Source organism: Cuculus canorus, chromosome 10, assembly GCF_017976375.1.
Source record: "Cuculus canorus isolate bCucCan1 chromosome 10, bCucCan1.pri, whole genome shotgun sequence".
NCBI lineage: Eukaryota > Metazoa > Chordata > Aves > Cuculiformes > Cuculidae > Cuculus > Cuculus canorus.
In genome coordinates this window covers 18,588,939-18,612,224 of record NC_071410.1, presented here as the reverse complement: position 1 = coordinate 18,612,224, position 23,286 = coordinate 18,588,939, and the positions used below count along the sequence as shown (strand labels likewise).

General features: G+C 42.4%; 1 protein-coding gene across 7 annotated transcripts in view; it reads right to left on the bottom strand.

Moving 5' to 3' along the window:
• Positions 1–23,286, bottom strand: part of DCX (doublecortin) — an 88,492-nt gene that overhangs the window by 19,231 nt on the left and 45,975 nt on the right. For 5 of the 7 annotated variants that reach the window (XM_054075831.1, XM_054075829.1, XM_054075832.1 and 2 more), the window contains 2 exons: positions 11,681–11,783; positions 7,147–7,284 (listed from right to left, as the gene is read on the bottom strand). In XM_054075831.1, the coding sequence (XP_053931806.1) occupies positions 7,147–7,284; positions 11,681–11,783 (241 nt within the window). The remainder of the gene's footprint in view (positions 1–7,146; positions 7,285–11,680; positions 11,784–23,286) is intronic. The other 2 variants (XM_054075833.1, XM_054075834.1) reach the window with 1 other exon arrangement.

Here is a 23,286-nt window from a genome sequence, read left to right as displayed (position 1 = left end):
GGGCAGCATAAAGCAAATGTAGAAGTGTAGCAGCTCATTTACTGAGCACAAGCCATCCTGCCCTCCAGGAAAGTAATGACTCTGTTGTAGTGTTTATCCAGGAGTGGAAGAATTCAGATTGCACAGGCATGCTTTGCTCGGGCACCTCCTTACTTCCAAGCACTTGGCTCGGCAGTGCTGGCACCCTTTTCTCGTCACATGTTGTGAGGGTGATCTCTCAGCTGGATGTGCACCGTGGATTGTCAGCTAGCAGAACACAAGTAAGCACAAGTGGGATAACAAGCTGCTCTGTCTTGTGTGCAATCCAAAAAGACATCTGCTGCCTTTTTAACACATCCATATGTAATGACCCTGGGGAGCCAGCTCTGCAGTCAGGACAGACGGACATTCTGTATCTGGTTTGCTAATTGCTGCTGCCTTGTGGATATGCTTTTGTCCCTCTATCCAAATCCTTCTATTAGAAGACTGAAGTCCTGCAGCAGCCTCAGAGCCCTGTTCACAGACTCTTTTGGAGCCAAACCGAGGCGAAGCTGGGGAAAGACATTTTCCAGTTTCATCACGGGTACCTGTGGCTCTGTACTGCAAAGGAGTGAGATCACACTGGGTTTAAAAATCATAAACTCTCCTATTGCAGCACATGTATTTATATAACTGAACCCTGGTTTGTTACATGAGTAACTGTAAGATAAATTAATATTTTTATAACAAAGCAGTAACAGCAAATGACATCATTATATTCTCCCCTGTATTTTTCCCTGAGATTTAGCTCTGTCTTTTCTTTGGTTTGACTTCTTATTGGAGTGGTCTGCTAAAGAAATTTTGCTAAACTTCATGCTGACCCTACCACATTTAAATCTCACAGGCCATAACAGCAGCATAGAAACTTTTCTCCTTATGCCCTGTTTTCCTCTGTCATGTTAGAGGGGGAATTGGATGCTACACTGCAGGTGTAGTTTAGTCTGGATTTTACTGATCTAAGCTATGTCATTTAACAAAGCTGACTTCATAGAAAGAAAAATAGAGGCTAGAAATAACCGTAGAAGCTTCGTAATTCCAATTCTGTGCTCTAAATTGGGATCAGATATATTTGGGTCACCCCCAACAGAGATCTTACTTGTTAAAAGGACTGAGTCTGACAGGGACTCACAGGCTCCCTAGGAGACCTGCTTCAGTGATTAAGATGTTTATACTGAAAAGCATTCCTAATATCTGATCTATAAATGAAAAGCGTTCCTAGTATCTGATCTATATATTCTTTATTAAAGATTAAACCAATGTCCTGTCCCTGACAGGCATGCAGGAAAATTGATCCTTATCCTCTTTTTAATATTTCAAATGCATTTGAAGACTGTCAAATCGCCCCTTTACAATCTTCCTGAATCAGTCCATTTCCTTCAACCTTTCCTCCCAAAGCAGTTTCTGAAACCTAAGAAATTCCTTCTGGATTTTCTCTAGTTTGCCTATGTCTTTCATAGCATGTTCAGTCCATATTAAAACACAACAACCCAAGCTCAACTAAGGCCAGATAGAGACACCAATCCCTTCCAATCTCAACTCACACCTGATTCATCACTAAGCTGGGAGGAAGTGTCCATCTTCTTGAGGGTAGGAAGGCTTTCCAAAGGGATCTGAACAGTCTGGACCACTGGGCCGAGGCCAATGGCATGAGGTTTAACAAGACCAAATGTGGGTCCTGCACTTGGGGCACAGCAACCCTATGCAGCGCTACAGACTAGGGGAAGAGTGTATAGAAGCTGCACGGAGGAGAAGGACCTGGGGGTGTTGGTTGGCAGCCGACTGAACATGAGCCAGCAGTGTGCCCAGGTGGCCAAGAAGGCCAACGGCATCTTGGCTTGGATCAGAAACGGTGTGACCAGCAGGTCCAGGGAGGTGATTCTCCCTCTGTACTCGGCGCTGGTGAGACCGCACCTTGAGTACTGTGTTCAGTTCTGGGCCCCTCACCACAAGAAGGATGTTGAGGCTCTGGAGCGTGTCCAGAGAAGAGAACAAAGCTGGTGAAGGGGTTGGAGAACAAGAGGAGCGTCTGAAGGAACTGGGGTTGTTTAGCCTGGAGAAGAGGAGGCTGAGGGGTGACCTTATTACTCTCTACAACTACCTAAAAGGAGGTTGTGGAGAGGAGGGAGCTGGGCTCTTCTCCCAAGTGACAGGTGATAGGACAAAGGAATGGCCTCAAGCTGCACCAGGGGAGGTTCAGACTGGATATCAGGAAAAAAAATTTCACAGAAAGGTTAAGGGGCACTGGCAGAGGCTGCCCAGGGAGGGGGTGGAGTCACCTTCCCTGGGGGGATTTAAAAGATGGGTAGATGAGGTATTCAGGGACATGGTTTAGTGGCAGATAGGAATGGTTGGACTCGATGATCCAAGAGGTCTTCTCCAACCTGGTGATTCTATGATTGTATGATATATGAAGCTCTAGTTCAGCTCTGCTAGCTAACATCTGGGAGACAGAGAAGAGAAAAGCAATTGGATACATTCTTGTAAAGGGAGAAGCAAAATCCTGCTGTATTTTGCTAACCACACCTTGCTGGCAGCAACATGTTGGGGCAGTTAGGTGGAGGATACAGATGAAAAACTGCATCACAGCTCCAGCACCAAAGAGATGGGAAACTGCTGGCAAAGCAGCCAGGGCCTTTCAATCAAACTGAACGAAGAAGTGAAAACAGCCCCATGATGGAACGATCAGCACAGTGTCTGAAGGAATAGCTGAGTCAAAACAGAAATACACTGGCATTGCTGAGAAGATTGGGGGCAAATGGGAGAAGGAAGAATTTCCCTTGGTAATATAAGGACTGTGGTCTGTTGCCATCTGCTTATAGCAAGATGCTTCTTCAATCATTCCACTTTCATTCATTCATTTATTTTTCATTCATTTAAACGGCTGTATGGTAAATAAAGAGATAGAAGTACCGTGCCAAGAAAACAGTGTTCTGCGGATTAGTTACAGCATCTTTTGAATATCCTTGGAGCCGAAGGGCTCCGGCTGCCTCGAGGGAACTGAGCTTTTCACAGCGAGGCCATGACACATCTAGGCAGGAGACAGATTACCTCCGGTGAAAGGTAGCAATTCAACCAGTGAACTCAAATTACTGCAGCTGGGAGCTGGCAGTCTCTATGCGGTTGCAGTTCTGTGCACAGCCTTTTGTCCTGATGTCTTTAACAAAATATTTTGTCTATGTGTTCTTTGTTGCTTGGTGTTAGTCCTTGTTATTTTGGAATGGGAGCTCACCGCTTCCTTAGGTGCCTCACTACTAGGACTGCTATAACAAAACAGTCACAGACTACATTATAGTTCACATCTAGCTGGTGACAGGAGCAATTAAATGGCTTAGAAGCTGCTTTCTTTTCACCGCTACATTAACATACTTGCTACATATATTTCATTCTGTAGTCTGCTGTCATTCTGACTCAGAGATGGCCCCAGAGACCACAGTCAGGAACAAAGCTTTGGCTGCCATCAAGGGACACTGGACTCCAGTCAGCAGTGCACTCTCTCTCTGGCTCTCCCAGAAAGCTAGTTATACCCGAGTCGGTGTTTCTCACTGCGAATCAGATCACTAAATCCATAACCAAAACCAGAAGGAGCAAAGGATATTGAAGATGAATGGAGGTCACATGGTAAAGAAGGCAGATTCCTACATAGAAAGCTTCCAGGCTGACAAATCAGCTCAGATGGGAATCTACACAGCTATGATGATGGCTAACACAGTGTCAGGCCATACAGTTGTATTCATTCACCTGCCCAACCTGACAGTTTACTGCAGCAGGACTGAATGCATTAGAGAGACCGCAGGTTGCTGTAGAAGTGTCTGAGCCACTGGAGTTCAGGCAGTGGTGATGCTGACTGCAGCTTGGCTCTGTCGGAAGGTCTGGAGCACACGCTGCAAACACTCTGCTGCTGGAGATGTCTTTTTCCCTGCAATCTGCGAGATAATAGCTTTGGTTTCAGCATTATTCTCCAAATGCTATCAGAATACACAAAAAGCCACAAATAAAGAGCCTCAAAGCTCTTTCCTGTACTTGAGTCCATGGGTGGACTACAGACCTCTGTATACAGATCGGTTATCACTGTCTTGGATGATCCTTTGGGAGAGAAGGCATGAACAGCTTAAATGATGAACTCCAAGCCACAGAGTGAGTCAGTGGAGGAGCCTGGAATAAAACTCAAGTCCCTAAATACCCCAGCCTGTGGAGGATAGCTGCTGCTCAGGCACAAAGCATTTCCACGGCTTTCAGTGAGATGTGTTTTATTTATGTTGACGCATAAAGATCAGAAGTGTTCCTACAGTGAGTGGAAGGGAAAGTGGATGCAGTGTTTGCATGCTGTCAGCATCACATCCTCAGAATTACGACTAGCAAGCTCTGCTGAGCAGTTTTTTCTGTTCTCACTGTGCTATAACAGTGACTTATTACCGTTGTGCACTGTCTGCTGGCAACATCGGAGCTCTTACCAAGGACTGAGGCACACTTGTGCATGCGCAATCCACTTTAAGCCTTAACTGCCTCTGTGAGCAAAGCGTGCAGACCATTCTCCACATGTAAATCCACTGCACTCTCATTTTTTTCTGGTGATAATGTCCCATTTTCGCATATGCTTTAACAGGGAAATGGAATAATTAGGATGAGAAATAGAAGAAAATAACACCCTTTCCTGTAACTGCAGTGTGCTTGTAATGAGGGCGGTTCAGAGTTCTTTCACTCAAGCAGCGTGGAGATTTACTTCAGAATCTGCATTTACATCAGTGCTCAGATATTTCAGGATGGCCTTAGACATGGGTGGAAAAAAATATACAGAAATCTACATGGAGAAGAACTGAAAAGAACAGAAACTAATAACACAGAATTGAGGAAACTCCAAGTTCTGGTATGAGAACCATAGCAGAGTGAAAGACAGCAAAGATACAATTTACAAATGGGTAGAAGATCAAACGTATAGCAAAAATACTTTAGATACTTGAAATAAATCTGCTTTTAAATCCTTTCACAAATGAAATAGGTGAGAAAGCTGAAAAAAAGTGGGTCAGATCATCTTTTATTAATCAGGCTTCATTCAACATTACTTGCCTTTTCAATGTGATAACTTCAAAATCCAGCTAAGCCCATTGATTGTTTATGAAAATATTGACTTTTAAGTAATGTGTAGACCCACTGTCCTTACTACAAATTCAAGGGACAAGAACACAAGATGGTATTCTTTTTTCTCTCTCTGTCCTGAGGAAACAACTGTCTGACTACCTTTCTAGCGCTGAGAGAGTTCAGTCATTTTTCATTCTCATTATGCAGGGTAGGCTGCATTTTTTTTCTGTATTGTAATCACAACAAAGTACGAAACCCCCCTGTCTAGATGGATTAAAGAACCCTGACTGTCCTTCATTACTGACCTTAACTTCAGGAGATGGCTATTGTTCTGCATTTCTGGTTATTTTAATCTCCTTCTGAAGGGCTCTGCTAACTGAGTTCATTAAATTTCATCAGATGAGTCAGTATTTTGCTCCTGTGAGGCATTTGGTCAGTTAAAATCAGGAAAACAATAGTTGCCATTTCACATTAGACTAAATGTCCATGCAATGAAGTCTAGTTCTGACGGCAATTAGCACCTGATGCCTAAGATTTAAATGTTGTTTCAGAACTCATGCATGAGCTGACTCTCCCAGACCATCAAATGGGAGCTGTTTGGGCTTTTTAAAATTGTCAACATATTTTCCATCATGCCTTAAATGTACCTACGCGACTTGACCATGTATGTAAAAGCTTTTTAGATTATAGCAATCTTGAGTTTAAGAACAGCTAACACTAGAATCTTGAAGAAAAACTCTACGAATGCAGAGTCACCTTACAGAGAAATAACTTCTTTGAAATCACAGAGTCTTGGCATAAGCCATATTGTGTCTTTAAGCAACAGAGCAACATCAAGCGATCCTAAACAGGCTGACAGTTTCCTGGGGAAAATCCTTCTGAATACTGCCAGGAGAATTTTATATCCAGTAATCCAATATCTACTGATGGCCAACTGTACCACACAACAGTGTTCACATGCAATATTCAACCTGTTGCTGTGAAGCTGAAAAGCAATTGATCTTTTATATCACCTGTGTTAATACTGTGGGTCACTTGAATTTAAGCTACAAAGCTGTCCTGGAATCCTGAAGTGCTTAGTTGGTGATTTGGCAATTTTATTGAACGGCTATGTCTGGTTCTCTTTTGGAAAAAACCAAGCAGATGACACACCTAGAGATTCACCCATCATGGCTCTAAAAGCTACCAGCTACTGGAAGTGTGATATTCAGCCCAGCCGTTAGTTGATAGGCTCTGCAACTCTCCAGGTGTCCCACATCACCAATCCCATTTTCCTTCTCTTCTGTTGCTGGGTAATGTCTCAGTATCACTTCAATAAACCCACCACCAGTTCTCCGGTTCCTAGGTCACTGGTCTTCTTTACATAATGATTACAAGGGGACACTTCTGACCTGTATAATAATTAACATTCGCATTGTACAGGAGGTTAGTGGCCTTCCAATACCTGAGGGGGGCTACAGGAAAGCTGGGGAGGGATTTTTTACAAGGGTGTATAGTGATAGGATGAGGGGGAATGGCTTTAAATTGGAGGGGGAAGATTTAGACTAGACATTAGGAGGAAATTCTTCATGATGATGGTGGTGAGGCACTGGTCCAGGTTGCCCAGAGAAATTGTGGCTGCCCCATCCCCGGAAGTGTTCAAGGCCAGGTTGGACAGGGCTTTGAGCAGACTGATCCAGTGGGGGTTGGAACTGGATGATCTTTAAGGTCCCTTCCAACCCAACCATTCTACGATTCCACAGGGAGCATACAAGAGTGCTGTGGGCCTTGATTTCCTGCCTGTGAAATGGAAACCTCTTAAAATGTTGTATAGGGCAGGAGGCCGTGAGACTGTGGGTGGTATGACCTAAAGCCACAACTGCACTTAACCACCCAGAGAATTCCTCTCCAATACTTGCTAAGTGCCCCTGTACCCTAGCACCATCTACTTGTTCTTAAAAAATGCCAAAGTTTCACATGCAAACACCCAAAGACAGCGTATCTAAAGACACACAATATGTATTTTTCTCTGGAGCACAGTTAATATTCAGACACCAGAAAACAATCACTCACCATCTTCATGGTTACCTGAATCGGCTGGAGACTTGCTCCGACGCATGGGGGCTGGACTCTTTGCTGAGCTCTTCTGGGGGGTGGGAGATGACTTACTGCCCGTGGCAGCTGCAGGGCTCCCTTTCATCACCCGGCACTCTAAGGAAAGAGAGAGCAGCTGTGGTTACATCCCTACCTAGATCGCTGCCTATGGACACCAGGTATGAAACACCCATGGGCAGCTTAGAGATTTGTTTCCAAAGAGCTGTAGAAAACATTAACGGCAAAGGAAAAACTGATACCTCCACATTTTCTCTACAGTAGAAAGGAGAGTTTTTAGGGGGAGGGTGGAAAGAACAGCAACTTCGCTCCTCTTAGAGGAGGTGCTGAGACAGTGCCCATCAAGATCAGGGTGGGTCCCTAGCAGGGCCCATCTCTGTACTTGTTTCCTACCACAAATTTTCTGCCCTTTCCTTTGCCTTAGTTCTCCCCAACTAGTGAGCACAGAGAAAATGGTCGACACTGACTGAGGGAAGAATAACGCCAAACAAACAGTTAGTTTGCTGTAACCCAGTTTATGCAGGTACATCAGCAGCACATGGTATGATGTAAAGGTCTCTAAGTGGTAGATGGGACATCTGTCCCAGCAGGCTTTCACCCAGCCTGAATCAACCTCTTCTGTGGTTTCAACAAGCTGCAATTTTTCAGATGCAGAAAGCAAATAAGACAAAATGGTTTTACAAAATATATCCTCTGCCCTGGCCACTCATCCCTTTCAGAAAGGTTTGTATAAACAAGTGTAGTAGATTTATTTACTTAAAGACATGAGCAGATGAGAACCCCAACTGTGTTTTCTTAAAAAATAAATAGGCCAGGAAGAGTGGAAAATGTAAACATGATCTACAGTGTCCTGCAGAAGGGAACCGAAAAGCTAACAAACCTCTGTGTGTCCCCAGAATTCAGGCATGCCAGATCTTCAAAACCAGCATTTATTTACACTGAGAGCTAACACAAAAAGCACTTTCCACTCCTCAAGTTATTAACTTAACCCAGTGAAGAGGAAGGCAATAAAAAGGAGACTTTCTTTTTGTCAAATGCTAACTGGTCTCGCCTCATCTCCTACAACAGATTGTCCTCAACAAGATGCAAAAAACATGTCCTTTTTTACAGATGTGAATTAGATGTTCCACATACAGACAATGTTTTAAGGAAAAGTTCAGCTCGGCTTGCATGGGCTGTACTGAAGGAACCTTTGACTGGATTCTGTAATGGGAATCAACTAAGGCAGCACATAGCGGATAAATAATTGGTCAACCGAAAACAAGTTGTCTGACCTAAATGCATGTGTTATTTATTTATATATGAGTATATCTATAAAAATGTAATTGCCTTAAATTTTTCCCCAGGCTTTCCTCATTCTCAGACTGTCAAGAGTCAGTCTCTTTCCAGATGGTTTGTGGGAGAGTTTGCTTTTGGGTTGTGCCATACAAGAATGCAAAGAGATGATGCCCTGTGCTCCAGGGATATAGCATGGCAATAATTAAACCTACAATAAGTTTATTTTTTCTCCTGCCAAATGGATTTTGGAAACTGTAAGTCAGAGATAGGAAAAGTTGTGTGGTTTTTTCAAGGCTAGGTGGAAAATTGAGAGCAGCCCTGAAGAGAAGGACTTGGGGGTACTGATGAATGAGAAGCTCAACATGAGCTGGCAATGTGTTCTGGCAGCCCAGAAAGCCAACCGTATTCTGGATTGCATCCAAAGAAGTGGGACCAGCAGCGCAAGGGAGGGGATTCTGCTCCTCTGTTCCGCTTTTCTGAGACCCCCATTCTAGTACATTCAGTTCTGGAACGCTCAGCACAGGAATGACATGGATCGGTTAGAGTGAGTCCAGAGGAGGCCATGAAGATGATCTGAGCACTGAAGCACCTTCCATACAAGGACAGGCTGAGAGAGTTGGTGTTGTTCAGCCTGGAGGAGAGAAGGCTCTGGGGGACCTTACAGCAGCCTTCCAGAGGTGTTCAAGGCCAGGTTGGATGACACTTTGAGCAACCTGATCCAGTGGAAGGTGTTTCTGCCCATGGCAGGGGGGTGAACCAGATGATCTTTAAGGGCCCTTCCAACCCAAATGATTCTATGATTCCTCACGGATGATGCCAAAGAAAGTCTTGTAGGGCTCCAGCACTGACATAGCTGCAATTTTTTGTATATGAAGAGCAGTAATGGTTTGAGGGGCAGAGAGGAGAATGTGTGTGTAAGGTAGACTATCCCTCCTCAATACTAAAGAATAGTGTTTGATAAGACCCTATGAGATAGCCAGTAGGGAAAGTGTGCAAGTAAGTGCTCCTGGTGTTAACCAGCCAAGCCAAAACATGGGCAAAAATCATCTTCAGTCAATGCAGAAGTAATATTTGCCAAGACTCTTACATTAGCTATTTAACAAAAACACTGCAGCATTTCTATCTTAGAGCATGAGTTGTTTGCCCACCCATAGGCACCAAATGCTATGCAAGATATGCTAGAGTCCAGCCTCCCCGGTGCAGAGGGGGTATCTCAGAAACCAAGCAGGTCTCAAAGGCTGTCAGACACCAATTTTTAATCACCTGAATTACTCCTTCCTGCAAAAATAAAAATAAACCTGAACAGTGAAAAAGTTTTATGTTGTGTCTTTTCAAGAGCTTTCAAATTTATTTTCTTTTCATGGGAATAATTCCTTGAAAAGAAACTCAGCTTTGCATTTTCCAGCACAGAGAGGCTGACGCTGAGCAATTCCTCCAGCTCAGCCATCAGCAAGTGTCAGTACACCAGAGGCAATCACTAAACATTTGCACATCTTGAAACAAGGTTCTAAAGGTGGAAACCTGCCCATGCTGAAGTTAGTGTAAACGGGACTCTGAACATCACAGCGGGGTGACATTTCTATGGGTGGATGCTGAAACTAGCGGAGTACAAATGTGACAGAACATTTTCTGGAAGGTTCTCAGCAACAGGGATTATAGGACAGAAGCTGTGGTGGGCAGTCAGGAGGAAAAAGATGACATAATCCTCTCTTATGCTATTTCTCATTTTTGTTTCCCAATGTCCCGCCAGAGTGAACATAACAGCCGGCAATCCAAGTGCATGTCATTCAAACAGGCAAGGAAAAGAATCCCATGACAGAGGAGATTTAATAAGTGACATTCATCTGCAAGACCTCAGGACTCTCAGTTCTCTTCGCAGCATCTGACTCATCACAAAGAGGGATGATGGGTTATAATGGGAAAACACTGCTAGCTAATAGCTCCTCATCTGTTTCTTGAGTGGTGCAGGGCACCTCTACTCCTCTGAAAGCACCACCGAGAGCTGCAGTTACTCAGTGCCTTCCCAACAGCAGTCTTGACTTGTTTTTGTTACAGAAATCCAAGCTGGAAAAATCAGTAGTAACCAGGAGTGTAGGCAAAGAGCTGGGCTTCCCATGAAGTTGTTCTGCTAGTATTGCATCCAAACTATTTTCCAGTGTGGAACTCCCCGTGGAGCTGACTCAACTGCAAAGTGTTAAAAAAAATATGAAGCTCAGGTTACAGATTGCTTCCCCAGCTTGACACAGGCTTTATTCTCTGCCTGCAAAGTTTCAGCTGAACCTTGGAAACTTTCTTTGGATTACCAAATGGGTTCATCTGGAGTACACAGATCAGAAATACCAGCATCAAGTAAAATCAGGCTTGCAAAGGAGTCATAAAATCACAGTGTTTGAAGATTAGAGGCTGCTTGACTTCCTGGTACACAGCAAAAATCCTCTTTGGTCTTCAATGCCAGGCCAGTTTGTGGCATATAAAACAGGATGGGGCTTCTGTTCTTTATACAGGATACGTAGAGCTTTGGGAAGTGAGCCTGACATTTTCTTCTAGTTTAAATGGTTGAAATTACATTAATGTAGTCTTGCTGCACTCACTGGCACCATCAGACAGCCTGCGCTGTTGGTGTACACAGCTGCCAGGTGGAGTGGGTGGTAACTCCTACAAACAAGCTCTGTATATTCTGTGAAATCAAAGATTCCATGGCTTAGTTGATCATAAAGACTCACATTATTACAGATATGTTCTTGCAGTTGTAACAGGGACAAATTAAGAGTGCTGTCCTAGCCCTCTCCTAAAAAGGGAATTATTGCCCTGCCTTCTGTATCAGCAGAAGAAAGCAGTGGAGGGACTGATTTTTCTTTTAATTTTACTTGTTCTCATTTTTTTAATATTCCCATGTGTACATAAGAACAACAGTTCTACTGTTTGGTTCTCAAGAAAAATGTATCTATTTGACTGCAACTGGATAAAACTGAAAGGATATACGCTGCAGTAAATGTCAAATGGTGTAGGAAGAGTCCATCTATTCTGACTATCTCAGTGTTTGCCCAAGTATAATATCTGCTAATGGTACAAGTATCACAAAAGGATGTTAAATTCCATGTACTAGATCTTAAAAGAAAAACAGAACAAAACCATGCAGCATTATTATCTGATACAAGGAACTGAATGGAAATCAAACAAAAACACAGACTGGCGAGCAGTGTGTGTTTGATGTTACCGCTTTCATCCAGAGAAAAGTCATCCTGTGCATAGCGGAATTTTTCTGGACCACAGGCGATAAACACATCATCATCCCCAAAGAAATCGTGGAGACAGGTCACCTACAGAGAGAGCAAAGTCATTTGGTTTATTTTTAATTGGCAACATTTTGATGTGGCTTAGTTTTAATTTAAACAGGAGGGAGCAGCTTCTCCCCTGTTCTTCCCGTCCCTTGCTTATTCCTGTAAGCCTGGTGCTCAACACACAACTTATCTGGGCAACTCAAGTGTAAAAGGGTAATTAAAAGAGGAGGAAAAGAAAATCCCAACTACCTTGCAAGTTCTATGAGTCATGGCATTTCCAATCCATTCAGGAACTGACAGGCTACATTAGTCACTCTACTGAATGACACAGGCATTCCTGAGCTACTGCTGACATAAGAAGCAGGGGTGTCCCCCATGCCATGTTGGTAGGCAAGGCTGCGACACCACTGCCCATGCTGACGAGTATCTTGGGGTAATTTACATGGTTACCAGTGAAATAATTGATGTTGTTACACAGCAACAGCAAGATAACAATGTTAGTGGTAGAATTATAGAATTATTTAGGTTGGAAAAGACTCTTACAATCATCAAGTCCAGGTTTAATGTAACACTGCCAATGTTACATTAGCCATGCCACTAAACCACGTTCCTAAGTACCATATATGCATGTCCTTTGAACACCTCCAGGGATGCTGACTCCATCACTTCCCCATGCAGCCTGTTCCAATGCTTGACAACCCTTAACAAAGTTAAACTTACCCTTAACTTTTTAAGTTACCACTTAGTAGGAAGTCCACTGGACCAGTGGTAATGACACGGCAACTCATGATAACGCTACAGTGCTATCTCCATGTACCTAAAGTTAACCCAAATCCGCTCAGTGCAACAGCTAGTGGAAAACATGCACATCATTGTTCTTTGGAGAGGTCAATAAATACCCAGACTTGTCACCAGCATCTCGTAGAAAACTGCCTTTTATTCAGGCCCCTGGCAAGCTGACAGATGCTCTTCTGAGTGAAAGAAAGATGATGCTCTTCTGTCTCCACAAAATGCTTTGAAAATTCATATGAAGTGGACAGAAATACTGATATTTTGGAGAAGAGAAAAACCCCACAGAGAAATTGTTGGAAGGCCCAACTTGAAAGCCTTTCAGGAGGCAAGTGTTCAGCGTAGCACCTGCCTCCAAGGGCCAGAGGGACAATAAAGTGCCTCTATGCAACTGGCTTTGTCAAGAACTTCAGTCTGAGCTCCTGATATCTCAACCACGTACTGACTAATTACTGTGCCAGAAGGAGAGAAAACACTCACCTGCAAACACAATAGAGTGGTACATCTCCAGCATCAGCCAGTCTGGCACAACACATCAGCCTCACATCTGAGCACCTGGGTGATCCCAGAGTAAACGTGGGGAGGGTTTAAGCTCAGTATTTTCAGGAGACCATTCCAAGTGACCACAAGATTGGCACTGATATTTATGATAGAGGTACCAGGCTGACACCTGATGCCCAGAGCTTCAACATGTCTGGGCACTGGGGTCTTTACAGAGGGTGGATGCATTGAGGGGGACCAGAGACAACACTGGAGTTGACCTTCAGCAAACTTACTGTAGACAGCTGAATTTCCATATCTACTGATCCATTTGAGCTGGACTGTGAAAAGTTAATTTCAAGCTCTAATAAATCAACTATAAAGAAAGCTTTTGGCTATCTTAATAAGGCTTAGTATTTCACACTGGTTAATATAATGTATAATTAAAGCACTGCCTAAGAGAGATAGCTCTGGTTAAGATGCCAACATTAGTGAAAATCCTGATTTTCACATCAGCGTGACTTTCAAAACAGAGCAAGCTGAAATCTCCTATGGCTTTGATCCAAGATAGGATTTTCTTTGTGAACTTCAGTGAATTCCAATTCCTATTTACCTAAAGTTAGGTTGAAAATAATTAACATGTTACCTATAGAGAATTCTCCTACAGAAAAGGTGATATTTCAAGCCAGCACATGGCATTACAGTTTGCAAATAACTGTTTTTGGCTCAATACACATGCTCTCATTTGCATGCAGAGCACTAAACCTATACTATGGGAAGGACTCACAGGTTGCTTAGCTCAGTCTTCAGTACAGAAACCACTGCATGGTTAAACGTGGGGCAAAGCAAGATCACAACATAAGGGTTCAAAAAATTCCCAGCCTTTTAGATGAAATCAGAAGGAGCCCACAGGTGCTTATGTTGTCTCCAGGTCATAAGTCAAAATGTATATTTTGTTCTTGAACTCCCCACAACGACCACAAGGTAAAAAAAAAGTCCAGGCAACTGGAGGAAGCATTCACATCAAAAGCTCCAAATGTGATGCCAAGATACCAGCATGCAAATGTCGAGCAGAAATGCTTGCAATTCACTTTGCTGCATTCTTGTCCCTTCAGACTGTAAGTTATTACATGTATTTTATAATTATGGCTGTGTGAGTACTGGAAGCTGGTAAAGAAATTACATCATCTACATGTTGGGCTCCTAATATTCAGCCAACAATAACTTCTGTATTTGCCTTATTTGTTCTCTTTTGTTTCCTGTTGTACCTTCCACTATTAAGAATTCATCACAGCGTGGTAGAAAAAACAGCCGTAAAACAGCCCCACTCATTAAATACTGCAAAACATTGCAAAATTCAGAAAATAACAGGTGTGTCATGTTATGCAGTTTTAGCTATGTTGCTTATGTTCACCATGTGTGTGGCATTTTCTATTTACCTTTTGTTTATTAAACTTAAACCCTTGATCTTTCCTGCATGTTCCTGAAACACGCCCCATACATAGTGCTGTCTACATGAAGTCCCTGGAGTAAACCTTCTTTAAACAAACATGCAACTTAAATGATGGATATTATAGCACCAGAGCCAGAATGCCCACGTGGTGCATAGAAAGGGGAAAACACCAGGAGGAAGCTCTAAATATGCTCATTCCTGAAAGATATGAAGCTAAAGAGGATGCAAGCTGGGAAGCGGGAGCATGGGCTGTGATCTGCTGCAATAGCTGGTTTGACACCTTATTAGATGCTATGGAACATATCAGGGTTGTTCTTGATAAGCAAGGCCCAACCTATACCCCACATTCATTATTTTAAGGGTTCTTAGTGACTCCAGAATAACCTTAAGTCTCCTTATCTCCATTTCTCAACAGTCCTTTTCTCGTGTTTTTTCAGTTGAAAAAAAAAAACACCAGAGCACCTCCCCTCAAGCAGGCTGGCCTGTTTTGAAAGTAAATGTTCTGGTTTAGCTTACTCTAATCTACTGTTCTAATTATGTCCAATAAATAGTCTGGAACACCATGAAAACCCTGAAAGAAAGTTCACATCAAGAAAAAGTTACCCCAGCTGATAACGTGAAAATCATTGGTTTTAAATGCTGCATTTTGCTCTTAGCTATGAATCCATTAAAGCACAAGATAAAACCCAATAATAGCCTGCTAGTGCAAGGACCTAAGATGCTACCTGGAACTGGTGATGGTGTTGGTGGCTGTTATCACACAGCCTTAGCAATGACACTGGAGACCATCACATTGGTGAGATTTTGTATTTTTCCATTTTTAAGTCCAGAAACTTCTTTTATTTATAACAAGTAGAATTGTGTATAGAATTACAGTAGACAGGATAAACAGCATTGACTTCCAAGATATATGTGCGTGCATTTTCTTAAAGGAGGATCATATTTAATTTGAAATTCAGAATTAGAAGGACGATATTGACTTTAAGAGGATCATACTGCATGAAATGTTTTCTCTCAAATTCCCATAGCTTAAGAATTTCAGTGGAGAAAGTTAAATCTTCCCACCCCAGTCGATGAAGTACAAATTTATTTCTTACCAAGTAATTATTCTAATAGAACTGATGGCAACATTTTTCTTTGTGTCAAGGTTTGATTTTTCAAAACCTTTTTAATACATATTATGGAAGAAACAGGAGTTGGTAGCATTTAACAGAGATTTTAGGGAGTACAAAACTGTTGTGATTCCTTGGATTTTCATTAAGCATGGGTTTTTTTCTTATTAAATGAAATTCCTCTCTACCTATATTAGAAAAACCTTCCCTGAGAGGGTGATATAGCGAGGATCTCCAAGAGAGGATTCCTGCAGTGACAATCCATTAGTGTCTGCTGCAGCAATTTTAATTGTTCTCTTCTTGAGAGATACTGAGCCTTCCTGTTCATTTTAATACAGTAGTTGTAGAACTAAGCATTTTTCAGGATTTTGACAAAACAGAGCTCTTCTTTGGTGGCTCCCACTGCTGGATCGAGCAGGTCCTGTGGCTGCCACTTTGGCAGACGATCTCCCGTAGCCTGGGCTGGCCATCACTGTTTGCCAAGAAGATGCCACAGCACATCTCTGAAGGGGAACACATCACTTTTAGGGTTAACTGAACTGTCTTTTTCACTCTTCTGAGAAACGTCTTTATCAGAGGTGTTTTTAGCTGATAGAGCCATGTGAGGCTGAATGATAAATGGCCAGACACTGTAGCTAGTGATTATTCATAACGGTGATTTATGTACACAGTCCTGCTTCCAGACATTCCATCTCTTCCTCATGTCATGGAATGAGGAAAGACCTCTGCCTAAATGGCCAGCAGAGGTCTGGCAACGGATGTGTGGAATAACGCCCCCACAGGTTCGACTTGGGGGCTGAACATCCTCTGTCTTGGAGACTGTCATCTTTAACCAACTACTTGACTCTGTGCAAGTCTTAGGGTAAGCGAGGGCCAGTGCAAGGCTCCTTCCTCTGCTCCCCTCTCCCTTAATCATAATGACTTTTTAAACTATTCCCTCTGTATTCCTCCTCTTGATGAATTCAGACAGCAGAACAGAAAGAGATACCAGTACATAGGTGGCTTCAAGCCGTTGCCCAGGTTTCTGCAGGTCTAACAGAAAAGAGATGTCCATTTGCTTTCTTGAAATCATCATACTTCTTCAGCTTGTAGGCTGCCAGAGTTCAGAACAGAGAAAAAAAACTGTATTCAGAAACAGCTTTCTTTAAGGCCAAAAAGACAATGTGCAGCCCAGACACACATAAAGCCTATCAAGAGCATAACTGAATTAAGAGATGCTTTTATTTTCTACGTTGCTTTGATAAATGCTATAAAACTGAACACATCTGACCATCTGTTAGCTAAAGACAATTAATGCATTTTAGATGCCTGCTCATGTTCTCTCTTCTTCAGTGCTAGATGTCAGATGGAGCTGAGGAAGTCAGACTAGCAGCTGGGCAGGCACCAGGAGTTAACCGAGCTGAGAACGTAACTAAAATCTGTTTTAACTCAAACTAGACATCTGATAGACTTATTTATACTCCAACACCTGTACCCCAAGTGCATTTGGCAGTGGTGTGTTTATTTCAGGTCTATGAGGCCAAAGTCCTAAATCACAAAGGCGACTGTGCTTTACAGTTGGGTGTTTGCAATCAATAAGGCACAGTACAGAAATCAAACACAGGCAGACTTGTCCACAGGAAGACTCAGCAAGGTCACGCGCCACAGTGAATATCTGGAATTAAAGAACGTGCCGAGTAGTCTAAATGAACTGATTTATCTTCTCTGACAAGCTCTCCACCACATGTTCAGAAAAAAGATTTCAGAAGACTTAAGGGGTTAAGGGGACATGACGGAAAATAAAGATGTTCATATTGGAATGCACAGCACTTAATATTTTTTTTTTTTCCCTAACAGCCTGAAGAGTGCAAGCCCAAAGCGGACACTGAATTTACATTTTATTAGATTCTTGTTTCCTGCATTTAAAAAGAAGAGACGTTTGGATCCAATTATTGCTTTAAAGTATGCTCACACCCACTCAATAGATTCCACATTTGCAGTCACAGAAAGAGAATTACTTATCTGCTTTTATGAAAAAATACTGCTTGAAATGGATAAGCGATAGAAAGATGAGCAGAAAAAGCAGTGATGTCGACATTCAAAATCAGGAGCGCTCCTGCATGCCCAGCCCATGCCATAGAAGTATGTGCAATTACACTTCGGGGAACCCTTCTCTGAGATACTCAAGGAGGATGGGCAGACACCGCAGCTTTGTCGTCTGCTCTTGCATCTCTGCTCTCCTATGCCACCAAACATCCATGTGGAAAACTGATGTGACCATGGTTGTGCTGTCCCCTCACTACTGTGTTTGCACTGAGCCTTTGAGAAGGGTAAGAAAAATCATCTCTACCATCTAGGTTTCAGGGCCTATCACTTGACCTTTCAATAGAAACATGCGGTGAGATTTCCATTCCTTAAAACATTATTCAGAGATCTTGTTTTTTTCTTGCATTCATGGAGAGCCATGCCTTACATTTAAGCCTACACAGTTTCACTGAAACAATCAAATTCCAGTCTTCTGTACAGATTTTTTTTCTTCCTTTCTCATGTTCAGAAGAGAAAATTCTGGGCAAGTCAGCAGGATCAAGTGTTTTCTTTGATGCAAAAGCGAATTTTTACACCTTTCTATTGATGAAAAATGCTAATCCTCTTAATTAGGCTGTATAACTACAGGAGGCTGATTATGAATTCTTTATGTCCACTTGGACTATTTTATTTTAATATGAATAAGCCAGAGCATGGACACCACCTTCTAACCAATTTGAATTATTTCTACAATAAGCATTTGTGATACTTATTTAAGCGGAAAAAGAAATATTCATGCATGTGCACAGCAGCTTCTAAGATTTCAGGCATGAAGAAATGCTGCTCTCCAAGGGGCTGCAGCACAAGGTGCCTGTGTATTTAAGTATTGGAAAAGGCTAAGTTTGAAGTAGAATAGAATAAAAAGCAAGGGGAGGAAGGTCAATAGCCAAGCTACCCAGCAGGAACGTTAAAGCTGAATTTAATATATCTGGTGAATTAGTGGTGCTTCCAAACTGTGTGAAATCCAATTAGCCTCTGGAAGAAAGGTTAGTTTGTTATCCCCATTCCCCATATGTATGGAGGGGACTATGAAACAGATATGCAGGCTGTTGGTTCTTTTTACACAGAAGAAAGGCTTGCTCTTGCATTCATGAGGATATTAGGCTGAGCATAAATGCGCTGTGCAGTTGGGGGGCAGAAGGAGCGCAGCCATCAACACTGATATATAGAAGATCACACCTTCTCCAATCAGAAAACCATAAAACCAGAAATTCTAGGTGACAGGTTAAGACTCAAAAAGGAAAGATTTCCAGCACAAATTGCCTCAAACAGGTAGAACTTGAGAACTGTCAAACCATTCTACCTTGTCACACATGAGAGGAAACAGTAGTTCTGGACTACAAAAGAGCATCAGAGACTTTGGAAGTAGAATGAATTTGTGGCCAAGGTCAAGCAACACCACTTGAAATGGCAGTTTTGCAAGTAAGGGCACAGGGAGCCTATCATCCTACTCAAAGTCCAGCTGAAGAACCAATGGGCTAGAATTTCCAGTTAATGGGATTTCCGAGATCCTATAGCTGTTGCTGATCCTATTGTGCATAACTTCTGAAAAGAGAATGGCTCTTGTTCAGCTTTGTGCAAGTTTTTATTTAACTGTAACAATACTAGTAATGGTGATGGAGAGGCATCTTCACCCTGGTTACAACACAAACAAACAAAACAGGCTGTACCAGGACTGAATGGTTTGGTGCATGTCTACAAGCAACCTCCTCCATCTCCAGAAGAACTACTGCCATTAGCAGACCAACAGGCGCAGAAGGATGAAAAGCTACACCAAGCATTTACTACTTGTAAGGAAGCCCTAGGGTGTTGGAGGAGACCAACAGCCACTCGCTGGTCCCTGCTTCCTTCAGGGAGCCCTTATCTCCATACCCCCACCACAGCACCTACCTGCTGTGCACGAAGGAAGGAAAACTGTTGCTGTGAGAACTGCTCTCATCCCCACATGCAGTGTGTTGTCTGCTTAAAAGACTAAGACATTTCTGTTTTCCTTATCCTCTGGAAGGGTGCCCTGGGAGAGTCTTTCCCTCCTCACTGTCTCCTAAGTGTTCCTGACTCCGGTTCCTTCTTTTCCCTCACCAGTAAGCAGTATGAAAAAAATACTTTTTCCAGTTAATTGTTTCATGGCTAGATGTATTAAGAACTTAATTCTCTGCCCAGACATTTCAAAGCACATCGGCCAGGTACTAAAGAGAGATCCTGTTGTACTCTCACCCATAGGGTACGGTTATGGACTTCAACCCAGTACGGCAGTGATGATGAACCCTGACAGGGGGACAGAACTGATTAATTGATGCATTTCCATTTTCCAGGGATAACGCCACTGTCTTGCAACCCACTCATTCCACCTAACCGCAGCCCCGCAGGCAGCCATGGAAGCAGAGGGAGGCACACCTGCACAGGGCTTTCGGGCAGAACAAAGTTCTGGCAAAATGAAGAGGAATGCACAGTTGTATGAAATAGCAGGGTTTGTTCCTACAGCCTCTTTGTGATGTGGTGTAAAGAGACATAAGAAACAAAATTCTGTCTTTGATAATCACCCAGACTGACAAAGGAGATAATATTAAATACTAACAGATTTGGTTTCGCTCACTGACTGTTTCACTCGGTGAGGTAGCCTCTCTTTAAGAAATGTAGTTATTTGACATTGTCCTAAGTCCTACTGACATCACTAACTGCCTTCCAAAATAAGTGCTAAAGCAAAATCAGTGTCAGACTTGCTGTTATTATTACTGCATCAGGAGAGCTAGAGGACGCTTCAGCTTCGTTCAGGCATCAACACTGACTTTGAAGGCAGCACGTTTTGAACTGGCTGAGTCTCCCCTAGCACAGCAGCACACTAGCACACTTCACCACGGATAACCTTGTCTTCCCTGTCGTTTGTGGTAGACAGCATATGTTAATTAGATTTATGGCAATGCATTATCACAGTGTTTCCTGGGGAAGATGCACTCTAACTCAGTTGTAGTTAAAAACCTTTTCTGAACAGACAAGAGTATTCTGTCAATTCAGCTTATGCACATATACGTATCTCAGCCAGGACTGGTTGTAGGCAGGGTCTGGGTCTCCAGCTACACAGTCTTTCAAACATATGTTCTATTTTTCTCATATATAAAGATACTTCTTCTATTAATTAATTCTTAGACGCATCACTGAGATGATATTCTGTACATTTTCCATTCTGTTTTGTTCAACATCTACAAAATCCAAACCCCTTTCTCATTAAAGGAGATGTTGAAAAGCTAACATTTTTACTTCAAGCTATCACCTTTACTGGAAAAAAAAAGAGACACAAGTATGAAGTACTCAACCTCCAACTCATCCTTCCTAATGTGCATCTCCAAACCTGGCAATGAACAAACACCACTGTCCTCCAGCGGTGAAGTGGCTGGAGCAAGTCTTACGAGGAGCGACTGAAGGAACTGGGATTCTTTAGCCTGGAGAAGAGGAGTCTGAGGGGAGACCTCATCACTGTCTACAACTACCTGAAAGGAGATTGTAGAGAGGTGGGTGTTGGTCTCTTCTTCCAACTGACAGGTGATAGGACAACGGGGAATGGTCTCAAGCTGCACCAGGGGAGCTTCAGATTGGATATTAGGATAAATTTTTTCATTGAAAGGGTTCTTGGGCATTGCAACAGCTGCCCAGGGCAGTAGTGGAATCACCAGTCCTGGAGGTGTTTAAAAGACAGGCAGACGAGGTGCTCAGAGATATGGTTTACTAGTGGACAGGTACAGCGAAACATAAAAGTCAAAAGTCTTTTCCAACCAAATGATTCTATGACTCTAACTTCACATGCAGCTTACGGAGCCAAGTAAGCCTAATTCTTGAAGAAGATGAGAAGATGCAACTGGTTCTGTACCTAATTAACACTGGCTTTGCATTTCACCCCACTCAATAGCATCAAAGCTGTTGCTCAATTGCTAAAATATCCTAAAGAAACTCCTAAAGGCATTTTGACTGGTTACACTGCAATGTTTGCAAAGATCTTTAGTACCCTGTTAATTCTGGAGATTAATGTGAATTAAAAATTGTGTCCTTTAAAAATTAAATTGTAACAGATGCTATATTAAATCTAAAGGAAAGTAAGAATTGCCACCCAGCTGTTCTTTCAGGGAGTTAAAATTTCTTCCGTAATTATAATCCTGAACGTGTTCTTTGTGTTTTGGGAGATTTCCTGAATTTAGAGCAAATGCATATGCCCTGCCCGCCAGAACAATTTTGGTTTCACCCTAATTTCTGTTAATCTTTGAATAAAGCTATTAATTTTTTCTAATTAACAGGCCTTTTCAATGCAGCTGACAGCTAACAGAGTAATGGAAAATTCAGCATTATGTCCTGAGCTAAACCGTATAAGGGTAGAAATTAAAAATGTTAAGCAGGCTGGGAGATAATTGTGCAGAACATGCAGTGAGGCTGCTGAAACGAACATCCCAAAGCCTCTCAAATAAAAATACAGCCCCCCTTCTTTTTTTCAATTTGAAAATATATCCTGTCCCTTCCACGTCTACAGGACCGATGACGAGTTCTAGCTCAGCCTGCAGTAATGTTAATAGAATAATTGATGCAGGAATACTGAAATAGATGATGTGTGAAATGGCAGCCTGCATAATTGTCTGGAGTGAGTTCAAGCATTTCTGCAGTGAAAAATAGTCCTGTTTTACAATCCTATCACGTCTCCTTGCTGCTGTGCAGCAAGCGAATTTCATTTGGAGATGATCCCAAGATGCAGTTGATTTACTAAGGGGATTCCAAAAGGCAGAAGTTTAAACCTTCTTGCCCCGACTAAAGAGCACCTGGGAGAGGTATTAAAGGGTCCACATTAATTTGGGGAGTATACTTTAAATTAAATCATTATGATAAATGTATAGCATATCAGGGTGAATCTTTGCCATTAAGCAGTGGCAGAAGAGTATCTGATTAAAAAAAATCACATTCCATTTTAATATTTCACCTTTCTTTTTGAAAATTGAAGTATCAGGTGATGGAAGAAGGGGGAACAGAAGTTTTAAAAATTATGATGCAATTCATTTCTGCTTCTGTGAAACATGCCAAACCCATTATATTTGGATGGCATTTCTCATAAAATGAGTTGTAGACTACTGAAGCAATTAGAAACTAATTGCTATGAGATTCTCCCAAGACATATATACGAGAACAGGAGAGAGACAGAGACTCAGACGCAGAACGTTATCTGTTTCTTTCCCAGTCTCTAAGAAATAGCAAGTTCCACTTCTATGTGTGCAGAGGTGATCGTATGAGCTCACAGATCAGCCAGTTGCAGATGGCTGTGCACATTTACATTCCCTTTGTGCACTGGCTCCAGGATAACTGGGTACTGCTTTTCTTATTTGAACCACAGAAATAACATCTCTGGATTCTTTCCTTTTTTTTTTTTTTTCCCCCATTGCTGCATGAATTCATCAACTCCTCACCTATCCTTCACACTCCATCTCTTCCCTCGCCCTCACCCTTCCACACTGACCATGTCATTCCCATGATAAATGGATCCTTTCTGCTGGTGTGAAGAACACGAGCCTGGCATCTGCCCACGCAGGGCTTCTCTCTGCTGCCACTGACACTAACAGCAACTGGACTGAGCGATCCATTCTCAGCGACACTGTAGTGTGAGACAATAATGAGC